The sequence below is a fragment of the Peromyscus maniculatus genome, chromosome 2 (assembly GCF_049852395.1).
Source record: "Peromyscus maniculatus bairdii isolate BWxNUB_F1_BW_parent chromosome 2, HU_Pman_BW_mat_3.1, whole genome shotgun sequence".
Lineage (NCBI taxonomy): Eukaryota > Metazoa > Chordata > Mammalia > Rodentia > Cricetidae > Peromyscus > Peromyscus maniculatus.
The window spans coordinates 158,591,361-158,609,695 of record NC_134853.1 but is presented as its reverse complement, the minus strand read 5'-3'; the positions used below and the strand labels follow the sequence as shown (position 1 = coordinate 158,609,695).

General features: G+C 55.3%; 1 protein-coding gene across 1 annotated transcript in view; it reads left to right on the top strand.

Moving 5' to 3' along the window:
* The first annotated feature begins 294 nt into the window (after positions 1–294).
* Positions 295–18,335, top strand: part of LOC102915371 (paired box protein Pax-7) — a 60,795-nt gene continuing 42,754 nt past the window's right edge. The window contains exons 1-4 of the mRNA XM_076563624.1: positions 295–466; positions 2,909–3,144; positions 3,696–3,825; positions 4,673–4,801. Coding sequence (XP_076419739.1) covers positions 382–466; positions 2,909–3,144; positions 3,696–3,825; positions 4,673–4,801 — 580 coding nt within the window. The 5' untranslated portion in view covers positions 295–381. The remainder of the gene's footprint in view (positions 467–2,908; positions 3,145–3,695; positions 3,826–4,672; positions 4,802–18,335) is intronic.

Sequence of the window (18,335 nt, the reverse complement as noted above, 5' to 3'; positions counted from 1 at the left end):
CGCGCGGGAGCGAGTGGCCCGCAAGGCGCAGCTGGGGACAAGGAGCCCGGCCTGCAGGGCCCGTGGCTGCCAGTGTCACTCGGCTCAACTTCTGGCCCGGCCAGGCGGGTGGAGGCGGACTTGGGGTTGGAGTGTTTGTTTGTTTGAACTTCCTGGTCGCCACCTCTCCCCCCCACCTCCGCCCCCACCTCACCCCCCCTGCACAGCTTCTGGAAGGGGCGCGTCTGCAGCCCGGGGGGGGGGGTGCAGGAGGGAGGGGGAAGAGGCTGGGGGGGCGGGGGGAGAAGAGGAGAGGAGAGGAGGATCGCAGCAGGGGTGAAAGGAAGAGACGCCGAAAGGTTTCTCCAGCCGACTCTGGATTCGTCTCCGGCGTGCGCAGGAATGGCGGCGCTGCCCGGCGCGGTTCCCAGGATGATGAGACCCGGCCCGGGGCAGAACTACCCGCGCACCGGCTTCCCCCTGGAAGGTAAGAGCGCACAGGAGGCCTTCACCGGGTACCCCGAAGGCCTCGGGGTGCACCAACCCGGGAGCGGGCGGTGGGTCTTCCTGGCTCTGCTGGGTCCCAGTCTTCGCGTGCGACCCGAGAAGTTTCTAGAGCCAACACTTGTCGGTTTCTCCGTGGGCGCCGCTGACCCGCGGCACGGGCTTCGCGGGTCACGGGCGGCAAGCCTTTCCCCGCAGGGTGCGACTCCCCGGGGAGTTTGAAGCTGGTCCGTTTTGCATCCCGATAAATTCCAGTTTTCCCCACTGTTTTCTGACACTTTGCGGAGTCTCTGCGCAGTGCCTCCCGCTTTCTTCCCTCCTTCTGAATCTGTCCCTCAGCCTCGGGATGGGGTCCTAAACCCTTTTATTTCGAAATACCGACGAGCGATACTCTATTCCTACCCTACCAAACTGTCCGCTTCCTCCAAAGCAACTTACTAACCGGCTTGTCTTTTGGGCCCGGAAACAAGCTAATTGGAAATAATACATAGTACCATATTTCCCCGCAAAAAACAAAAACAAAAACCTAAAACACAACTTTTCCCTCGATCTTTCTAAAGTCTGCAAATGTCCCGGAAGAGAAACTCGAGACAGAGAGCGGGTACAGCAATGTCCAATACAGGGGACTGTCGTGGTGATGAAACATATTCCGCCAAATTCTTCAGCCACTCGAGGGAGTAGAAGGGACCAGCGCGCGGTGACGGGGCCCGGAGAGGAGAAAGGGCCCCTTTGCGCCCCCCTCCCCCTTTTCTATTTAAACTGGTGGAAGGCTTTCAGCCAGTCACGGAAGGGTCATCAGGCATCCTCGGGTCAGGCAGCCCAGGGTGTCACGGCAGCGGTTAGAAATGGCGTGCCAATTTTATTTTATTTTTTAGTCGCTCCTCTTGCTATTATTATGTGGGCCCCACTTGCGGGTGCAGGAGGATGGGGAGAGAAGGTGAGAAGGGGCTGTCTGGCAGCCTGCGATCTGGGGAGGGAGACCCCCCTCAGGCAGCGAGAAGCCGCCGGGTCCCCGAATTAGACAGAGGCGAAGAGAGCGGGCTGCGTGATCAAGTGTGCGCGAGCGGCCACGCAGGCGGGAGAGCGCGGCAGCCGGGGATTTGCCAGAGCCCTCTCCTGGAACGAATGCAAGCAAAACAGGCGGCTGAGGACGCGCGAAGGATTAGGACAATATTTGCCCAACATGACGCAGAATACTGAGGAGAGCCGAGTGCCGGTCGCTAAAGTGGCTCTTGAATATAAAGTTGGGCGTTCGAGAGCTCTCCAGCGCTAATGGCGTATCCCGCCACGGAGACCGAGTGACTCTGGCTTGGCGACGCACGATTTCTGATTAAATCCGAGGGTGGCTTCAGATACCTACTTTTACAAAGAGAAATTGGTGGGGGGAGCAGGAAAGTAAGGAGGGGGCGGTAGGAACAGCTCAGCAGCCTGAGCCTTTTCTAGCCTCCTCCTTTCCAATTATTCTATCTGCTTTCTCCGCTTGGGCCGCTGTGAAATCGTTGTAATCTTCCAGATCTCTGCAGCAGCGAGTACCCAAATTGGGGGTATCGAGACCGGATTAGTGCACCGGGTGTCCCCCAACCTTCTGTGAGAAAATTGTGTAGACTTTGCATTAAGGCCTGCCTGAGTTCTCCCCTCCCCAGAACACACCCGGTACGCCTATCTTCCCGGTACACACACACACACACACACACACACACACACACACACACACACACACTGGCCCATCTTCACTGCAGCAAAGACTTCTGGGACAGTTACTGCATTTCTGAGACCAAGTGGGGGTATTTTGGAGCTTGTGGTAACTGTGGCATGTGCCCCCAATTTGTCCCTAAACGAAATGAGAACTTGGAGTGTGTTTGGAAGCAAAGGGAATCCGTCAAGGGATGGCCTGGGCTCCCGGAAGCAGTCCAGGACAGCTTTATATCACCAATCCTTAAGCTGTGAAGACTTATGGTGGCACAAGCCTGGCTGCTTACGCCAGAGCTGTGAATGTTGGGAGTCGGGAGCCCTACTGGTAGTGGAGTCCTGACTGCTAGGGTCGTGGAACTGGCCTGGTGGGCTACATCCCACTGACTGTCAGCCTCTTCCAGAGGCAACAGGCCTGTGACCTCAAGCTAAGGCCTCAGAACCATTTGCCACTGCTACTAGGCTCTCTAGTATCCGCCAGACTCCACTCTCTGTCCCTTCCGAAATCCACATCACCAAAGGTGTATCTTCATTTCCCGCAGCGGAGAGTGACTTTGGGGACAAACACGCCAAGACTCTGAAGCCAGGGCCCTTCTCTTTCTCCGTGTAGGAGCCTCCCAGTGCTTCAGGAAGATCTGGGAGACAGCTGTTGGGAGTCTTGGGTCTCAGCTCCCCGTCTCACACACTAACCCTTTCCTGCGTTATTCTCACTCATCATCTTCCCCCTCTCCTCCAGTGTCCACCCCTCTTGGCCAAGGCCGGGTCAATCAGCTTGGCGGGGTCTTCATCAACGGGCGACCCCTGCCGAACCACATCCGTCACAAGATAGTGGAAATGGCCCATCACGGCATCCGGCCCTGCGTCATCTCCCGTCAGCTCCGTGTCTCCCATGGCTGCGTCTCCAAGATTCTGTGCCGGTATCAGGAGACTGGATCCATCCGGCCTGGGGCCATCGGTGGTAGCAAGCCCAGAGTGAGTGTCATTGCCTCTGAGGCAGGCAGCAGGCTTTCCCGGGTGTGGGACCTTGGTTGTCCACCTCTCACTAGCTCCTGTCACCCAGCAGCCCTGGCTGTCTGGAAGCTTCCATGGAAAAGACTGTAGGAGCTCCTCCTTATTGCTCAGATACTGCACCAGTATTTGAAAATGTGAAGGATTGTTAGCTGGGCTTTAGATTGTCCACGACTGTGAAGCCGATAATCCCTCACCAGAATTTCCCCACATCTGCCCCAACACCAAACCTCCACCCTAGCCAGAGGAAATCTCCCTTTGGTGCTGCCTGAGGTGGTGCGGAGGGACCACAGGGTTATGAATTAGATTTTATTTTATTTTATTTTATTCCCACCGATGCCATCCTGGGAACCAGGAATCGTTTCCTTGAAAGCCCTGAAGTCCATCTCAGGAGGAAGGGCATGACCACGGGAGCAGCAGGCCTGCCTGGGAGCTTCTGGGAGGTTGATACTAAAACGATTTCCCTTCCCCCACCCCATCTCTCCATTCCTGCTACCCCACCTCCACTTCTGAAGCAGGTGGCGACTCCGGATGTGGAGAAAAAGATTGAGGAGTACAAGAGAGAAAATCCCGGAATGTTCAGCTGGGAGATCCGGGACCGGCTGCTGAAGGACGGCCACTGTGACCGCAGCACGGTGCCCTCAGGTGAGAAGGTAGCCGAGCCGCCGCCGCCGCCGATGAGGACGGCAGAGCTGCCAGGGAGTCTGGCTGCAGACTCGGAGTTCGGGGCTGGAGGGTGGACAGAGGGAGGGGATGGGTGGGTGGTACCTGGGAGAAAAATAGTTCAGCGTGGAAGTGAAGCGAAAGCAGGGAACCGTGAAGGAAGAGGGAAACAGGAAGTTGGGAAAGGAGCGGTCTAAGAAGGAAGGAAAATGGGAAGAAAGGAGAGAAGAAGGGAGATGGGGATGCCTAGAGGAATCGAAGAGAAGTTAACCTTGAAGGTGGGATCCCCTTGAACTTTGGGGAAAGTGATCTGGAGAAGAGACACCTGCCCCAGGAAGGTTGATGTCCTTGGCACACACACTCACACCCATTAGCACCTCTATTTTGAAGCTCAGATCTCAGACTATGCTGTGATGAGGAGGAAAGCTTACTCAATTTGTTTCTGACTGTGTAATTGTGTGCAAGCATGCAGGGCCTGCACACACCTGCGTAGCTGCAGCAAGGGCTGGGCTTCTCTGGGTCGCACTAGGGCAGTGGGCATGCTGTGAGTGTATTGGGGCACGAGGTAGGGTCAGGCCCCTGATGAGGGTATAAGGGTGTGTACTGAGAGGCACTAGGTGGGTGCTCTGTGGGCTTACCCAGGTCTGGACCTGGACATGCATGCCCCAGGAGGGACCTAGGTTCCTCTGGAAACCTAAGCTGCTGCTGGAGCAAGCCTAAAATGTCTGGGTGCGAGGGAGCTGAAAATGGGTCTCTCTGACCTTTGCCTCCTGGTCCTCTGCCCCAATAACTTATACTCTCTCTTTTGCCTTTAATTTCTGAGGTTTAGTGAGTTCGATTAGCCGAGTGCTCAGAATCAAGTTCGGGAAGAAAGAGGACGATGAAGACGGAGACAAGAAAGAGGACGATGGCGAGAAGAAAGCCAAACACAGCATTGACGGCATCCTGGGCGACAAAGGTAAGAACCTGCCGCGGCCTGCGACGCCGCCGGAGACCACGTTTTCCCTTGCTGGCGGTGAGGGAAACTCCTGCGGATTAACCTCGGCCACAGCTGGGACGGTCGGAAAAAGTCGCAGGCTGCAGGCGGCCGGGGTTTTGGAGGCTTTATGGTGCGCCGGTCTATCCCTCCCCACCAAGCCAGTCCAGGGGATCGCGGCTGCGGAGTAGCACAGTCGTGCGCCTCAGCTGTCACCCCCCACCCCCCGCCGCGCGCGCACCGGCCCACAGCCTGTGCATCCTCGGGAGCTGGCGTTTTGGCGTCGATCAATTATTTATAGAAAACTTGGGCAAGCTTGCCGGGGCGGGGGGGGGGTACAGGGAGGAGGGCGAGGAAGGAGGAGCCCGCCCGGGGCTCCCTAAATGAATTTGTTAACCAGACCCGCACACGCTTTCTAAACGGTCCCTTGAAACCCCGCCTGACAGCTGACTGACCGCTGAAATCAATAAAAATTAGCTCGGGCCGCGCGGGCCGCCTCTCAGCCCCGCATGGCTAGGGAGGAACGGGGGCACTCGAGTGCTTTCCTCTTGGCAAGCACTGTTGTGGCGGGGGCTGGAGGCCAAGTTCCCAGATGCCAAGGGTCGGTGGATTCAGAGAGAGTCAGGCGCCCCACACCCGCTGCCCAACCTCAGCTAGGCTTTTCTGCGTCGTCTCCCTAGCTCAGCTTTCTCTCGGGAGCTGCTAATACCGAAGTTTATCTTTCAAGCGCCTGCACCCCGGCTTGGAGAAACCTGCTGTGTTTCTGTTTCTGGATGGGGAAGTCTTTCCTCGCCACCCCTTCCGTAGAAGTTTTCTTGTCTTTGTGAAAGTGGGGCCAAAGGGTGGGTGAGTAGAAATGGGGATGGAAGACTTCAGAGCCACAAAGACTAAACCGGGCGGCGCGGGGCGCGGGGCGTGGGGGGGGGGGGCGGGGGTCGTCTGGGGAAGGCGCCTGAAATACCCATGCCAGGGAGGCAGAATGAATTCGAAAGCCAAGTGTCTTTGGTGCAAGTGGAGGACGTTTACTAAGGATCGATCGCTTGTTGCCCAAAATTCTTCCGGAGGTTTCTGCAGATTCCCTTCCCAGCACCGCCTGTCTAGGTCTCTCTCTGGTTTTCAGGAGTGCCTCCCAACCTTGAAGATGAACTTCACAGACAAAAGCCCACTTCTAAAGACAACTCCCAGAGACGGAGGCCCAGCCCCCACCAGCCCCCAGTAGCTCAGTCCAAGTGGGGAGGATTGGGAGGAGGCAGCCCCCTTCTTAGGGCAGCCTCTTGCAAGAGAAGGGCAGGCTGCTGACACTCTCGGGGCCCCTAGAGGAGCTGCTGTCCCTCCAGGGACAAAAGGACCGGGGAAGAAAGGCTGAGAGCAGTGCCTGGTGCCCTGCTGTGCCCGGCCTGCCAGAGGGGCCTAGGGTCTGCTTCGGGAGGCAGCCTCTGCACTGCCAAGTAGCCGCAGGCTTGGCCATTCTGCCCAGAGCCCTGGGACTCCTTCCTGGGGACCCAAGGTTTATCTCAGTTTATCAGAAAGACAAATTGGACTTTTTTTTTCTTTTTTAAAAATCGGTGTTACTATTGGTGGACCCTGAATCTGAATAATCTTCCCAAGGTACATGCTACACACCAAACACCACCTAGGAGTTACCCCCAGGAAGCAGTTGGGATATTTGAGTTTGTTTGGAGATAGCTGGCATGTGTGTATGAAGGGGGATGTGTCTAGTTCAGTGTGGGATGAAATGCAAGAAGTCAGTGGCCTCTGAGAAAAGGAAGAGAAAGAAAAAGGCTTGTGTCTTGAGGAATCCCTCCGACTCAGAGAATTCATGGGCCTCACAAAACCCGGTGGACCAGTGGCTTCAATGGAGAGAGGGTTTCCCTGAAAGAGACCCAGGACACTTCAGGACACTTGGCTCCTCCAGGGGTTTAGAAACCAGACAGGACCTTCCAGATGGGGACAGCTGAGAACACCAGTGTTGACTGTAAGAATGAAATGGCTTGCAGGGGGCTGATGTCCGGACAGATCCCCAGGGTTTGAGATGCCGTAGGGGTAGGAGTAGCACTCAGGGGCTCTGGATAGCTGCATGGATGCTTGCATCCTCCAGGTGACTATCTGCCTACCTACGCGCCTTTGGATCAGGTCAGGAATGTCTCGGATCTTAGCAGGCAGAGTCTGCAGCTCAATCAGAGGCGACTATGAAGAGGCAGTGGTGATTCAGTTGAGAGACTGTTTTCATCCTGGACAGATTTGGTGTCCGGTGTGAACCCTGGCTGGTTGGCTGGCAGGCAGGCATGTGGGGACCGCTCATCTCTCTCTTAGACCCTTAAGACATCAGTTTCCCAGCTGAGTTAAAGACCTTCCAGCCTGCACTCGGGTTATAGGAGTCCGGGAGAGGACCCAGATGCCCAACCCCCTCCCCACCGTGGACAGAGCAGGAGGAGGGTACACACTCACAACTTTGTTTTGGCTTCTTGCTTTTTGACAAATGCTTTCTCCCAGGGTCGCCCCTCTCGTGGCGGGGAGCCACCAAAGAGGGGTTTAAGAGGGCTCCTCTTTAAGCGCTAAAGAGAGATCCCTCCCTGAGTCCGTTTCTTCCTATCGTCCGCTTGGCATTTAATAACGTTAAGACTTATTAGAGCTGGTAATGAAAACTGAGGCTGCTGAATAGGAAGCTGTGTAGGAGAGGGGTGTAATAGCTTCCAGGCATGGTAAGAAACTATTTATCCGCAATCAGTCTTCACTCTCGGAGTTGGAAGCACAAACGTTAAGTTGAAGGGGTTTAAAGCAGATTAAATTGAGCTTTTATTTCTGCGCACTTTCATCTCTGAACGGCTCACTCCTGCTTCCCTTGGGCTGATATTCATGAGACTGTGGGCTTTTTTTTCCCCCTCTTCCCCTCTTATCCTAGTTAAGACTGAGTTATTAGGATTGTTGCTTGTGAGAATTCTCAGGACTGCTGTCGATAGGGACTGTGGCCTCGCTCAGCTTACCTGGGGAAGGAAGGAGACAGTTTGCACCCTTGAGGGGTTGGACCCTGTCCCCTTCATCCCTCTCCCCAAGAGTCAGGGCATGGGTAGTTCCTCGAGCCGGCCTGCTAGAGATCTGAGCAGAGAAGGTAGAGGAAGACGATTGCCCCCAAGAAATTGATAAGGGCATGCAAAAACGGGTTGTAGTCATGGAGAGAGACAAGGTGGAGAGATAGTCAATGAACAATGGCTGTACAACTTGCGGCCCATCCTTCAGGCATCTGATAGTGCTCCAGCTGAAGCCGTAGATGAGCACATCAGACACAGGATTGCTCTGGAGGGTACCAGGCCCAGTGGGGTTATAATTAACATAAAACACCCCAAAGTTACCGGGGGATGAGAGTTGTTTTCCTGTGTGACCGGGAATACCTATGGGTGTCAGGGTCCAATGGGGGAAGAGTCCTGGAGTGTGAAAAGCCGGGAAGGCTAGGGAACTGACTAGGGGACTAGGACTTCAGTTTTCCCCCGTGGTGAGGACTGAACCAGAGTCTTGCACAAGCCAGGCAAGCACTCTCCCACAGAGCTGCCGCTCAGGCCTTAGGTTTGTTTTCTTTGCATTTTCCCCTTAATTTATTTGAAGAAAGGCAAACTTACAGGTGTGGAGTGGGGATATGACAGGGAAGGATGGAGAGGAGGGAGCGCCCGAAGTGTCGGGTTTAGACACTTGTAAAAGGAGGTGGGAAACAATTTAATTTGGCAGCGGCGATGGCTGCTAATGCGGTTTTCGGTCGTTTGCCGCACCGGAGGAAGCTGTTTTGATTGTGTGTACAAGGACCTGCCAAATTTAATTAGGCTCCGGGGGAGCGAATGAATAGGGAAGGGGGGCAGGGCTCCTCGCGGCCCACACTTTTTCTTTTCTTTTTTCTTTTTTCTTCTATTTTTTTCGGGAGACTTCACACCTGGAAGGGTCGCTGTTTGTGGGGGGGATAGGTGAGAAGGGGGCTGGGAGGGGCCTTGGAGAAGAGGGCTGGGCGGAGAGGGGACCTAGTCGGCCCATTTATCAGGGGGCGATCTGCATTGATTTAAACCTACAACTTCCCTCCTCTGTAAATGTGTGTTTAGAGAAAGGTAATTGACACTCCACCAAATCAAAGGATTACCCCGGGTTGGCAATCTAATCAAACACAGTCCAGGCGGGATTTGAGTCTGTTCAGAGGAGGATCAGCTTCGCATAATGGGGGCTTCGAGGAAGATAGGGGGTGTCAGGCAATTCCTCGGCTTCAGGCAGCTCTCCGCTACGGATGTGGAGGGAACAGAGCAAGCGTGGGAGGGGGCCCTGGAGGCCCCACGGTCCGATGGGGGATGGGACGCGGGAAGGTCCCGTGGGGGGAGCTCCTATCGAGGGGGTGAGCCCACACTGCGCTGACAAGACCCCCCCATCCCCCTGAACCCAAGACAAGAGTGAGGAGGAGGGAGCTGAGACTAAACGACACTACAATGAGGCGATAACTGTTACAAAGGCGAACACGCGCTCGCATGCTCGCAGACTCGCATCCCGCGGTAAATAAAGTCTGCAAACTGCGCTCCAGATAAACGGGTGCCTAAATCTAGTGTGACGGGCCAGGAGAGAAGAGACAGAAGGAGATAAGGTTGGGGAGGGGCGATGAAGGAGCGTAATCTAATAGAAGACATTCAGAAAACAAACTTTATAAACAAGAGAACCAGCGAGTGCCGAGAGCGCGAACCTCGCAGGGCCACAACCGGCCGTTGGGCCTGGTTGCTGGGGATGCCTCGGGGATACTGGGAATGCTGGGGCGGGAGGGGGCATACAGGAGCTGGGCGCGGGAGTGGGGGGGGGGGACGTTCAAGGAAGAAGCCCTGGCCGACAGAAGTTGCTGGAGTCTCACAAGTGGGGTTCCCTGCTGCGAGGACGCGCGGGTTCTGTGTTCACCTCCGGGCACGCACCCGCCGCGCAGCGGCCATTTCAAGGCGTTTGTACCTAAAAGATTCGTGTGCACAGAGCGGCAGTTAAAGGAATTAGATATTTACCAGTTTGAAATAAGCCTGCCTAAGAAGAAGAGAGAAGACACACACACACACACACACACACACACACACACACACACACACACACACATTGAAAAGATGAGACTGGGGGAAGACTTCAAACGAATTCATCATTTGGAACGGTGAAGGGAGATTTACCAGACAGTATTGGGAAGTTATTTAGATATTAATAACACATTTTCCTGAGGCGCGACCACGGCAGCCGTCTGCGCAGCTCTCCAAGCTATTTGGCTGGGTAAAATATGGGCGTCTCAAATGTTGGGAGGCGATAAGGCAATCGGGCCAACCCTGGTCCTGAGTCTGCAGCGCAAGAGCGTTAAACCCGGATTAACCTCCCCCACCCGCCACCCTCCCCTTTCACAGCTTTCCAAATTTTTGAGTGGAATTTACATGGAAGGGTTTTTAAGCACATATAGCGAGGCCACAAGGCAGTGAGGTGACTATTGAGACTTTGATTTTTATTTAGTCGCCTCTTTCTGAAAAACAATTGTTACACGTTAAATTGCATATCGATATTACATAGAGCACAGAGAGGACCGAGCAAATGACAGTCTTTATAAAGTTGCGATTTGCCCTGAGTCCTTGGCCATCAACAAAGTTAAGGCAGCCTTGGCCCTCAGCCCCAGGTAAGGGCATCTTAGGATATAAACCCGCAAACTAACAGGCTGAGAACAATCGGACTGTGAGGAGGGCTCCTGCTTTGAAACCCCAAAGGGAAGGTTCTCTCTGGGGCCATGAAGGCCTGACTAAGGGGGGGGTGCATTCCGGGAATTCCTGAAAAATAGCCACATCTCCTCCCACTCCACTAATGGGGTAATTAGGAAACCCAGTTGGGGACCCAAGGTGATTGGAAGGCTGAGATGCCCCCCTAAGTTTCTGTTACTCTGGGCCCTCCTTCTCTTTTTCCTTACCCATAACTCCTGCTGAACATGGGGAGGAGGTGGAAATGGGGTCAGCACTTTCTGACCCGCTCTGTTGGGACTGGCCCCACTGGGGTCAGGCCGGGGGAGGGAGGAAACTCGCCTTCCCAAATCTAATCAAGGCAGAACGGCGACCTAAGGGGGAAGCTGCGCCAGTGGTAGCTAGATCTCTCCACAACTTCAAACAAAGTGGGGCTGGGGAGAGGCGAGGCCGGGTTGCAAAGGGGGAAAGAGCTGAGGGGAGGGAGTGGGGAGGGGAGGGGCCTGCAGGAGGAAGAGAAGGGGTCGAGGGCAAAGGGGAGGTGGGGGCCAAATGAAGGGGTGTGGGGAGAGAGATGTGAAGGCGGGGTCAACAACTTAAGCCCCGGAGGAAAGAGAAAGCCTCGGATAGATCCCAGCAGCCTCGGGAGGGGTGCGGGAAAATTGTGCGCCCCAAATCTAGTTTCGAAGTGCCCCCAGAGCGTGTGTCTGGTCCTTTAGTGAGGCAGCTAAGTTGAGCTCCGGCAGATTTCCAGGGAGCGGGAGGCCGCCGCAGGTCTCTGGAAGTCCACTGCAGCCATGAATTGGCCTAGCGCGTCCGAGGTCTAGGGTCAGCCGGGTGGCTGGGTTGCCAGGCCCTGGAAGTACGCGACGCCCGAGTCCGAGTGGAGAGCCAGGCAGCGGTGGGATGGAAAGTCGGAGAGAGTCTGCAGAAAGGGCGCGACCGTGGAGAGCCACGCAGGAGAGACGACTAGGAGTGGAGTGTGGGGACTGCTAAGCAGCTCCAAGGGCGGGGGGGAGTTCAGGATAGCAGCTGGAAGGACAAAGGGATGCAGTAGCCGAGAGGCAGACCAGGTCTGCGAGCGGCGGGCTGCAGAGCTAGCGGGGCCGGCCGGCGGGTCGCAGCGCTTTTGATCCTCGGCGTTGGGTGACATTAGTACAAAAGCAGCTCATCGTATTACCGCGCGGCCCGGCGGCTTCCCGGGATCCAGCCGCTTAATTAGAGGCAAGCGCGCCGAGCTGGTGGGGCGGGGACCCGGGCGGCGCGCTGTGACCCAGCGCTGGGCCTCGGCCAGCGGCGCAGCGGTGCGCGATTCCCCCTCAACCCCCCACGCCCCCAGCCTTGAGCCCCGCTCTCGCCTTCCCGCTTAGCTGTCCCACTGCAAAGTTCCCGGTGACAGCGCTCAAGTCATCAGCTCCAGGTTTTGGTCTCGGAGTCAGAGGGATGGGGTTGAGGGTCGGGGGAGGGGGGCCCTGGAAGACTGCACCCTAGGGCGCGATGAAGGCTAAGTGCTGCCCCGGGTCCTGTTGCACCCACTGCTCATCCGCAACTGGGTGTTCGCGGCCCTCCACCGTCCTGTGCTCCGGTCCCCAGCAGCTCCGGGTGGGGGATGCTGGAAGAGCAGGGAGGGACAGAATGCTCCAGTCTCCAGCACACTAGCCTTGCAATTTGGGACGCGTCGATGAATCTCTCTGTGCCTCGGTTTTCCATGGACAGGGATTTACACAAAGGTTCCCATCTTTTGGATGGGATTCTGGAAGCCATTTGAGAGTCAGGTAAAAGGTAAACAAAACCAACAAACAAAAGCCCAACCCTTCACTGGAGTCCATAGGGGCAGAATTTTAAATAGTGTGTAAAGACGCGCCTCTGCTTCCTGAGGTCACACCTTGCTCAGAACCCCACAGCTACTTTTTTTTTTTGATAGCATCATATTCTCTAAAGAGCCCCAGCTTCCCAGAATAGGAATATCTCTCTCTCTCTCTCTCTCCCTCACTCTCCAAAACAGTCAAAGGACCCATGACTCCAAAACAGAGGCCACCTCTCAGTTTCATGATTGGAAGGGCCTTTTCCCAGACATTACAGATTTTCATTTATTTGTTTATTTGGGATTGAGTATGCACTGTGGAAGACAACTTGCAGGAGTCGATCCTGTTTTCATCATGTGGGTCCCGGGATCAAACTCAGGTGATCAAGCTTGAAGGCACGCACCTTTACTGGCTGAGCCATTTCACTGGTCCCTGCACGGATAAGTACTTATGCGACGTCCCCTTTCGCCCCCGTCACTAAAGGAAAAAAAGAAAAAGAAGGAGAGAAAAATCTTCCCAAGGAGTAGGAATTCATCATTTGTTCTTTAGAACTTTTGTTAAGTGTATTCGAAGTACTGGACACAGTGTCAACCGCCTAACTTATACTCCAGATATCAGGTCCCCTGCCTTCACCAAGTTCTGATCCTGGTAGTGGGAACAGACAATAAGCCCCAATAAACAGACCTCTACACCACTGTGTGTGTCTGTGTTCACCTGGGTCTCTGGGAGTGAAGTGTGTGTGTGTGTGTGTGTGTGTGTGTGTGTGTGTGTGTGTGAATGTTGTGCAAATGTGTCCCAGTCTACCTGGGAGCACACAGCAGGGTGTGCTTGGGGCTGCCACTGAGTGTAGCTAGCAGCCCGCTTTGCAGTTGCAGGCATCCGCTGCCTAGCTTCCCTGCACTGCGGGTTCAAGGCAGCAGTGGAGGGAGATGAGAGCCTCTGGCCTTCTCTGGACTCTTTGTCTGTGGGGCCAAAAGAGCTGAGATCAAAGAGGTCCCGGCAGGACAGAAAAGGGGGTGGGAATGAGAAGTAGCTTAGAAAACTCTAACCTGGACTTTTCTGGGGTCCTTTGGGGGGAAGCCCCAGCAAGTGGGCTGGGGCCTTTCTGGGGGGTTCCCCTCCCAGGCCCAAAGCCTCAGCAGGGCTGACAGGTGATCAGCCACGCCTCCGGATGTGGGTTTAATTTCAGACAGCAGGTCTTTCGGTGACTGGAGAAAGCGGAGCCCAGCCTTCCAGAGGTGATCTGTGTGGGTGTGGAGGTGTTTGAGGAGTGTGGTGTGGAGACGGGGAGGAGGGGTGTCTGGATCCAAGCTTCCTCGGTCTCAGGAAGTTTGTCTTAAAGTCTAAGTTGAGTTTATATGACCTGTGTAGACATGAAAATCAAAGCTGGCGTTCGCCTCCCAGGAGAGTTTGGGGGTGCTTAGGGATTGGGGGAGTCTTAGGGAAAGTTTTTGGACCTCTACTTGCTAATGGAAGCTTCCAGAAGTATCCCCATCTCCAGCTTTCTCTTGTGATCGCAGAACCAAGGGAGTGGTATACTGAGCCCTTCCTTCCTTCCCCTCCGCATTAAGCGCCTGACCCCACCTCCATCCTGACCCCACCCCCATCCTGACCCCGCCCCTATCCTTGTTCTTTCCTTCTTCGACGGGACTTCCTGGATTTGGCCTTTCCAGGGCCCCCAAATCCGGTGGAAAACAATAAATTCCAATGGATGGGGTGGGGGCTGCAGCTGGAAGGCACCTTGGGCTTCAGCTTTGGGCCTCTCTGACCTGGAGGCCATACCCTTTCTCTAATCTTCCTCCTGCTGTCGGAAAATAACCAGAAGTCCGAATGCCCACCCCTCTTTAGTCAGGGATAGAGTCAGAGTGAATTGCTGCAGAACCCCTGCATTCTGTGCCTTTATTAGTGGGATTCCAAGAGGACCCTAAGAAAAGAGGCCCAGGAACTTTATTGAAAAGTGGGAGACTCTCGGTGTGCTCCAGTTCGGACATTCCCTTCCATAACCAGTTGAGGCTACACTGAGGTCCCACCAGAGAGTGCCCCTAGCCAGGCTGCAGACGCCTTTTGCTCTGCCCCCCAAAGACTGGTATTTTTCTCTCTGCTGTTTGGTGGGTTCAGATCCCGAAGTCCACCCCCTGGCAGGGAGCCTTGCAACAGCAGTGACTTCCCAACCAGCCTTGGCCTCAGTTTCCCCAACTGATCTACGGGGTGGAGAGATTTTCCCAGCAGGAGAAAAGACTGGGCGGGCAGTTGGAAAGGTCCCTGGAGCCTGGCGGGGAGTCCCAAACTGGAGAGAGGCCCTGGCTCCTCCTCCCCTCAGTCTCGGCCTGCTCTCGCCTCAATGGCCACTTTAGAAATACAAACAACTTTAGAAATAAAGTAACCAAACTCCCAAGGGGCTTTGAAGCCGCGAATGCCTGGTGGCGTTTTGCTGTGGTGTGGGCCAGGCCGGGACCTAATCTCGCTTTCATTTCCACCGGTGGCTGCCGGGGGAAGAGCTCCCGGCCTCCCGGCCCCTCAGGAGGCTGATTAGGCCACAAAGAGCCCCCATTATCCCGAGAAGAAAACGGTGGGGGGGGGGTGCGAGGGGGAAGCGAGGGGGGAGCGGCCCCTGAGCCAGTCTATTGACTTTGTGGATGAAGTCAAGAGTCGCACACACGCAGGGCCTCGAGGGGCGGGGGCAGGCCCACAAAACCCCAACAGGGGAGCAGCCAGCCCCCGGTACAGGGATTGGTCTGCTGAGCTGCTTCCGGGTGACTGCCCAGGCTGCCCACCGAGGGCCTAGGACAGTGAGCCCCACCACTCTAGACCTCGGCTTGCTGGGTGAGGAGGGTGATGGTGATGGTCCCCTGCTGCTCTGCCTCTGGAATGTCCCTCCATTGTGAGTCCAGGAAGCAGATGCATCCAGAAGTCACCTGAGCAGTGGCTTCCTAACTGTTAGAGGCTACCACTCAGCAGCTGAAAAGCAGGTGGTCGAGACTGGGGAAGGAAGGGTTCAGGGAGGAAGAAGATCCTGGTAATTCAGTGAGATTTTTCTGAGACTCCGTGTACTTTTACTTTTTCAAGACAGGGTATCTCTATACAGCCCTGGCTGTCCTGGAACTAGCTCTGTAGACTAGGCTGATCTCAAACTTAGAGATCTGCCTGTCTCTGCCTCCCAAGCGCTAGGATTAAATCCAAGTACCTTTGGCAAATGGCAGGTGGGCATAAGTCTCAGGATGCTGGGAAGAGGGAAAGATGACACCATACAAATCCAGGGCAAACCGCAGGCTAGGTAAATATCACCCCCAGCTTCCCCAGCATCCTTCATCCTTCAAGGATTCCTTTATGAAGCAGAGACCCTCCCTTATGACCTTGGCATGTGGGCTGTGAGTCTACAGCCATCATCCAACAGTGAGTGGGGTGGAGGCAGGACGTGTACAGATGGCCACATCCTTCCGGTCTACAAACCTGAGCCAGGAAACAAGATCGACTCTGGGGGAGCTGCCCATCCACAGAGGACCAAAGGAGAAAGAGCCAGTTCCTAAGTCCAACAAACACCGTTAGATGAATGCAAAGGCCTTGGTAGCTCCATCCCTTGATAGATAGAGGCTGGGAAGCTGGGTAGAGAGGGCGAGGCCAAAGGCCGGGGACCAAAAATGGTAGAAATCCCTCCAGATTCTTACCCCCTAACCCGCTCAGACTGCTGCCCATTGTGTCTTTGCCCTACCCCAGGGCCCCCTTGAGACAGGGTACATGTGACCCCTGCATGGCTGGGCCGTGATGTGCAGACCTGCTACTCTTCAGCCGGTCTTCATCCCCTCCCGAGAAACTAAACTTGTCACAGTGGACAATGCTGGCAAGGTGCTCCACCAGGGACCTGGCTCCTCCAAAGCTGAGCTCAAGACTTCAACTTAGGGCTTATTCCAAGGGCGGTGGGGAGCCCTGGAGGGATTTCAGCTGGAGAATGATGGACTGAGCAGAGAATGGTGTGGAAGGTGTGGAGGTTGACGCTGTGACCCAGAAGCTGGGAGAAATGCAGATGGGAGTGGAGAGCAGAGACGCAGGGGAGATGTGGGGGGGGGGGGGAGACCATTCTGCCGCTGATGGAGGAGGGAGGAGGCAGCTCAATCCCTGAGTCATCCCTGCCCTGGAGGCTCCAGGGTGTGGAGCCAGCAACTGCCACCCATGGATTCCTCTTCAGGCTGGGAGGGCACAGACTTGGACGGGCCCCTGAGCTCATCGTTTTACAGTGAAAGTTCGGAAATGGTGACAGGAGTGAGCCTGAGGAGGGACAGGCCACAGAGCTTGTGGGTAGAGGACCGAGACCAACAAGCGGATGGCCGGGCATTCAGGAGGCAGAAGGTGAAATCCCCTTTCTCATCTCTGCAGACTCTTTTTTGTTTGCTTGTTTGTTTGGTTTTGGCTTTTTTGGTTTTTCACGACAGGGTTTCTCTGTGTAACAATCCTGGCTGTCCTGTTTCTTACTGTGTAGACCAGGCTGGCCTTGAACTCACAGAATCCGCCTGCCTCTGCCTCCCTAGTGCTGGGATCAAAGGCATGCACCACCACCACCCAGCATCTCTGCAGACTCTTTGTGTTGAGTGTGGTACATGCTTAAATCCTCCACTGAGGGGAAAACTGAGGCAGAGAGGTGGATGGTGGGGGAGGAGAGCTCTCTTCTGAGTCTGCTAGACCCTGATGTCCTTGGCTCTCAGGGTCCTGGAGGGACCCAGTCCTGTTCTTTTGTTTGGGCTGGACAACTGAGGCCCACCACCTTCCTGTCTTTCATGAGCCCTGGACCTTCTTCAGTCCCAGGGGAGACTGTGGCTCCAGCAGGCATCCTATTAACCACTTAGGATGTCAGTATCCCCAAGTGTCTTATGAGAGCAGAGACGAGACAGATGTCTCAAACGTGGCCTCTGAAAGGTCTGCTTTGTCACCTAGTGAAAAATTCAGTAGACAACAGGAAAATGAAGCTCAGAGACCACGTGGCCGCAGGCGGCCAGGAGTTGGAGGTAGACAGAGTGAGCCCCTTCAGGAGTCTCTGGTCCTCAGGGCTCTTTGTCCGAACCATAGCAAGGCTCAGCCCAGTGATTTTCAAGTTGTGTTGGACGGACACACCGCCCCAACACTGCACGGGCGTGTACTGGAGGGGAAGATGTACGAGGCCGACTTGCCTGGTCCGATGGAGGGCGTTCCAGTGAGGCTGGGCTTTGTCCCAGGGAGGCTGCTCTCCAAGGCTTCTCGGGAGGGGGTGGAGGGGAAGCTCTGTTTCTCTTGGAATCAGAGCCTGAGGCTGTGGTTATTGGTCCTCAGAGATAAGGTGGTGATGCTTATCTGGTGACAAGTGAATCCTCTCCCTTTCGAGTCCCCTGATTAGGGAACTTTCTCTCCTGGCTGAGAGTCTCAGGCAGGGCTGTTTTTACAGACACTGGTGCCTGCCTCACAAGGTTGCCTAGGTGCTCTGTGACCAGGGCAAGAGCATCCCCTGCGCTTTCCGGGTAGTGGTGGGGAGGGGGTGGGTGCTGGCAGTGGGACACATCAGACCGGTTCTCAAGGGAGGTGCTAGGCGGAGGATTCGCCAGAATGTGAAGAATGGAGTTTCTCCAGCCAGCAAGACAAATGTGTGTGTGTCCCAGAGACAATCTTCCCAGGTCATCTGAGAGTCACTGACCTAGTATAAAACACAGGTATCTAGATAAAGAAACAGAGGCCCAGAGAGGGGAAGGGACTTGGTAATTGTCACAGAGTAAGTCAGGAGCATTGAACAGAGCTGCCATCTCCAGACCATTACGGTAGGTCCTTCAATGGAGCATTCTTCCAAAGTTGCAGGGTTCCTTGTCCTGTCCAAGTCACTCCGCTCTGTCCTGCTGATCCCAGCCCTTGCTGGGTTCATGGGATGGCCTCCTAGGCAGTGTGTCTCCATCTCAAGCCTGGCTCTCCCTGAGCTGTGGCTGTGGAGGACCTGAGCCTCTGTCCTTCGCCTTGACTTTCCACCCAGCCAGTGAGGATGAAAGTCAC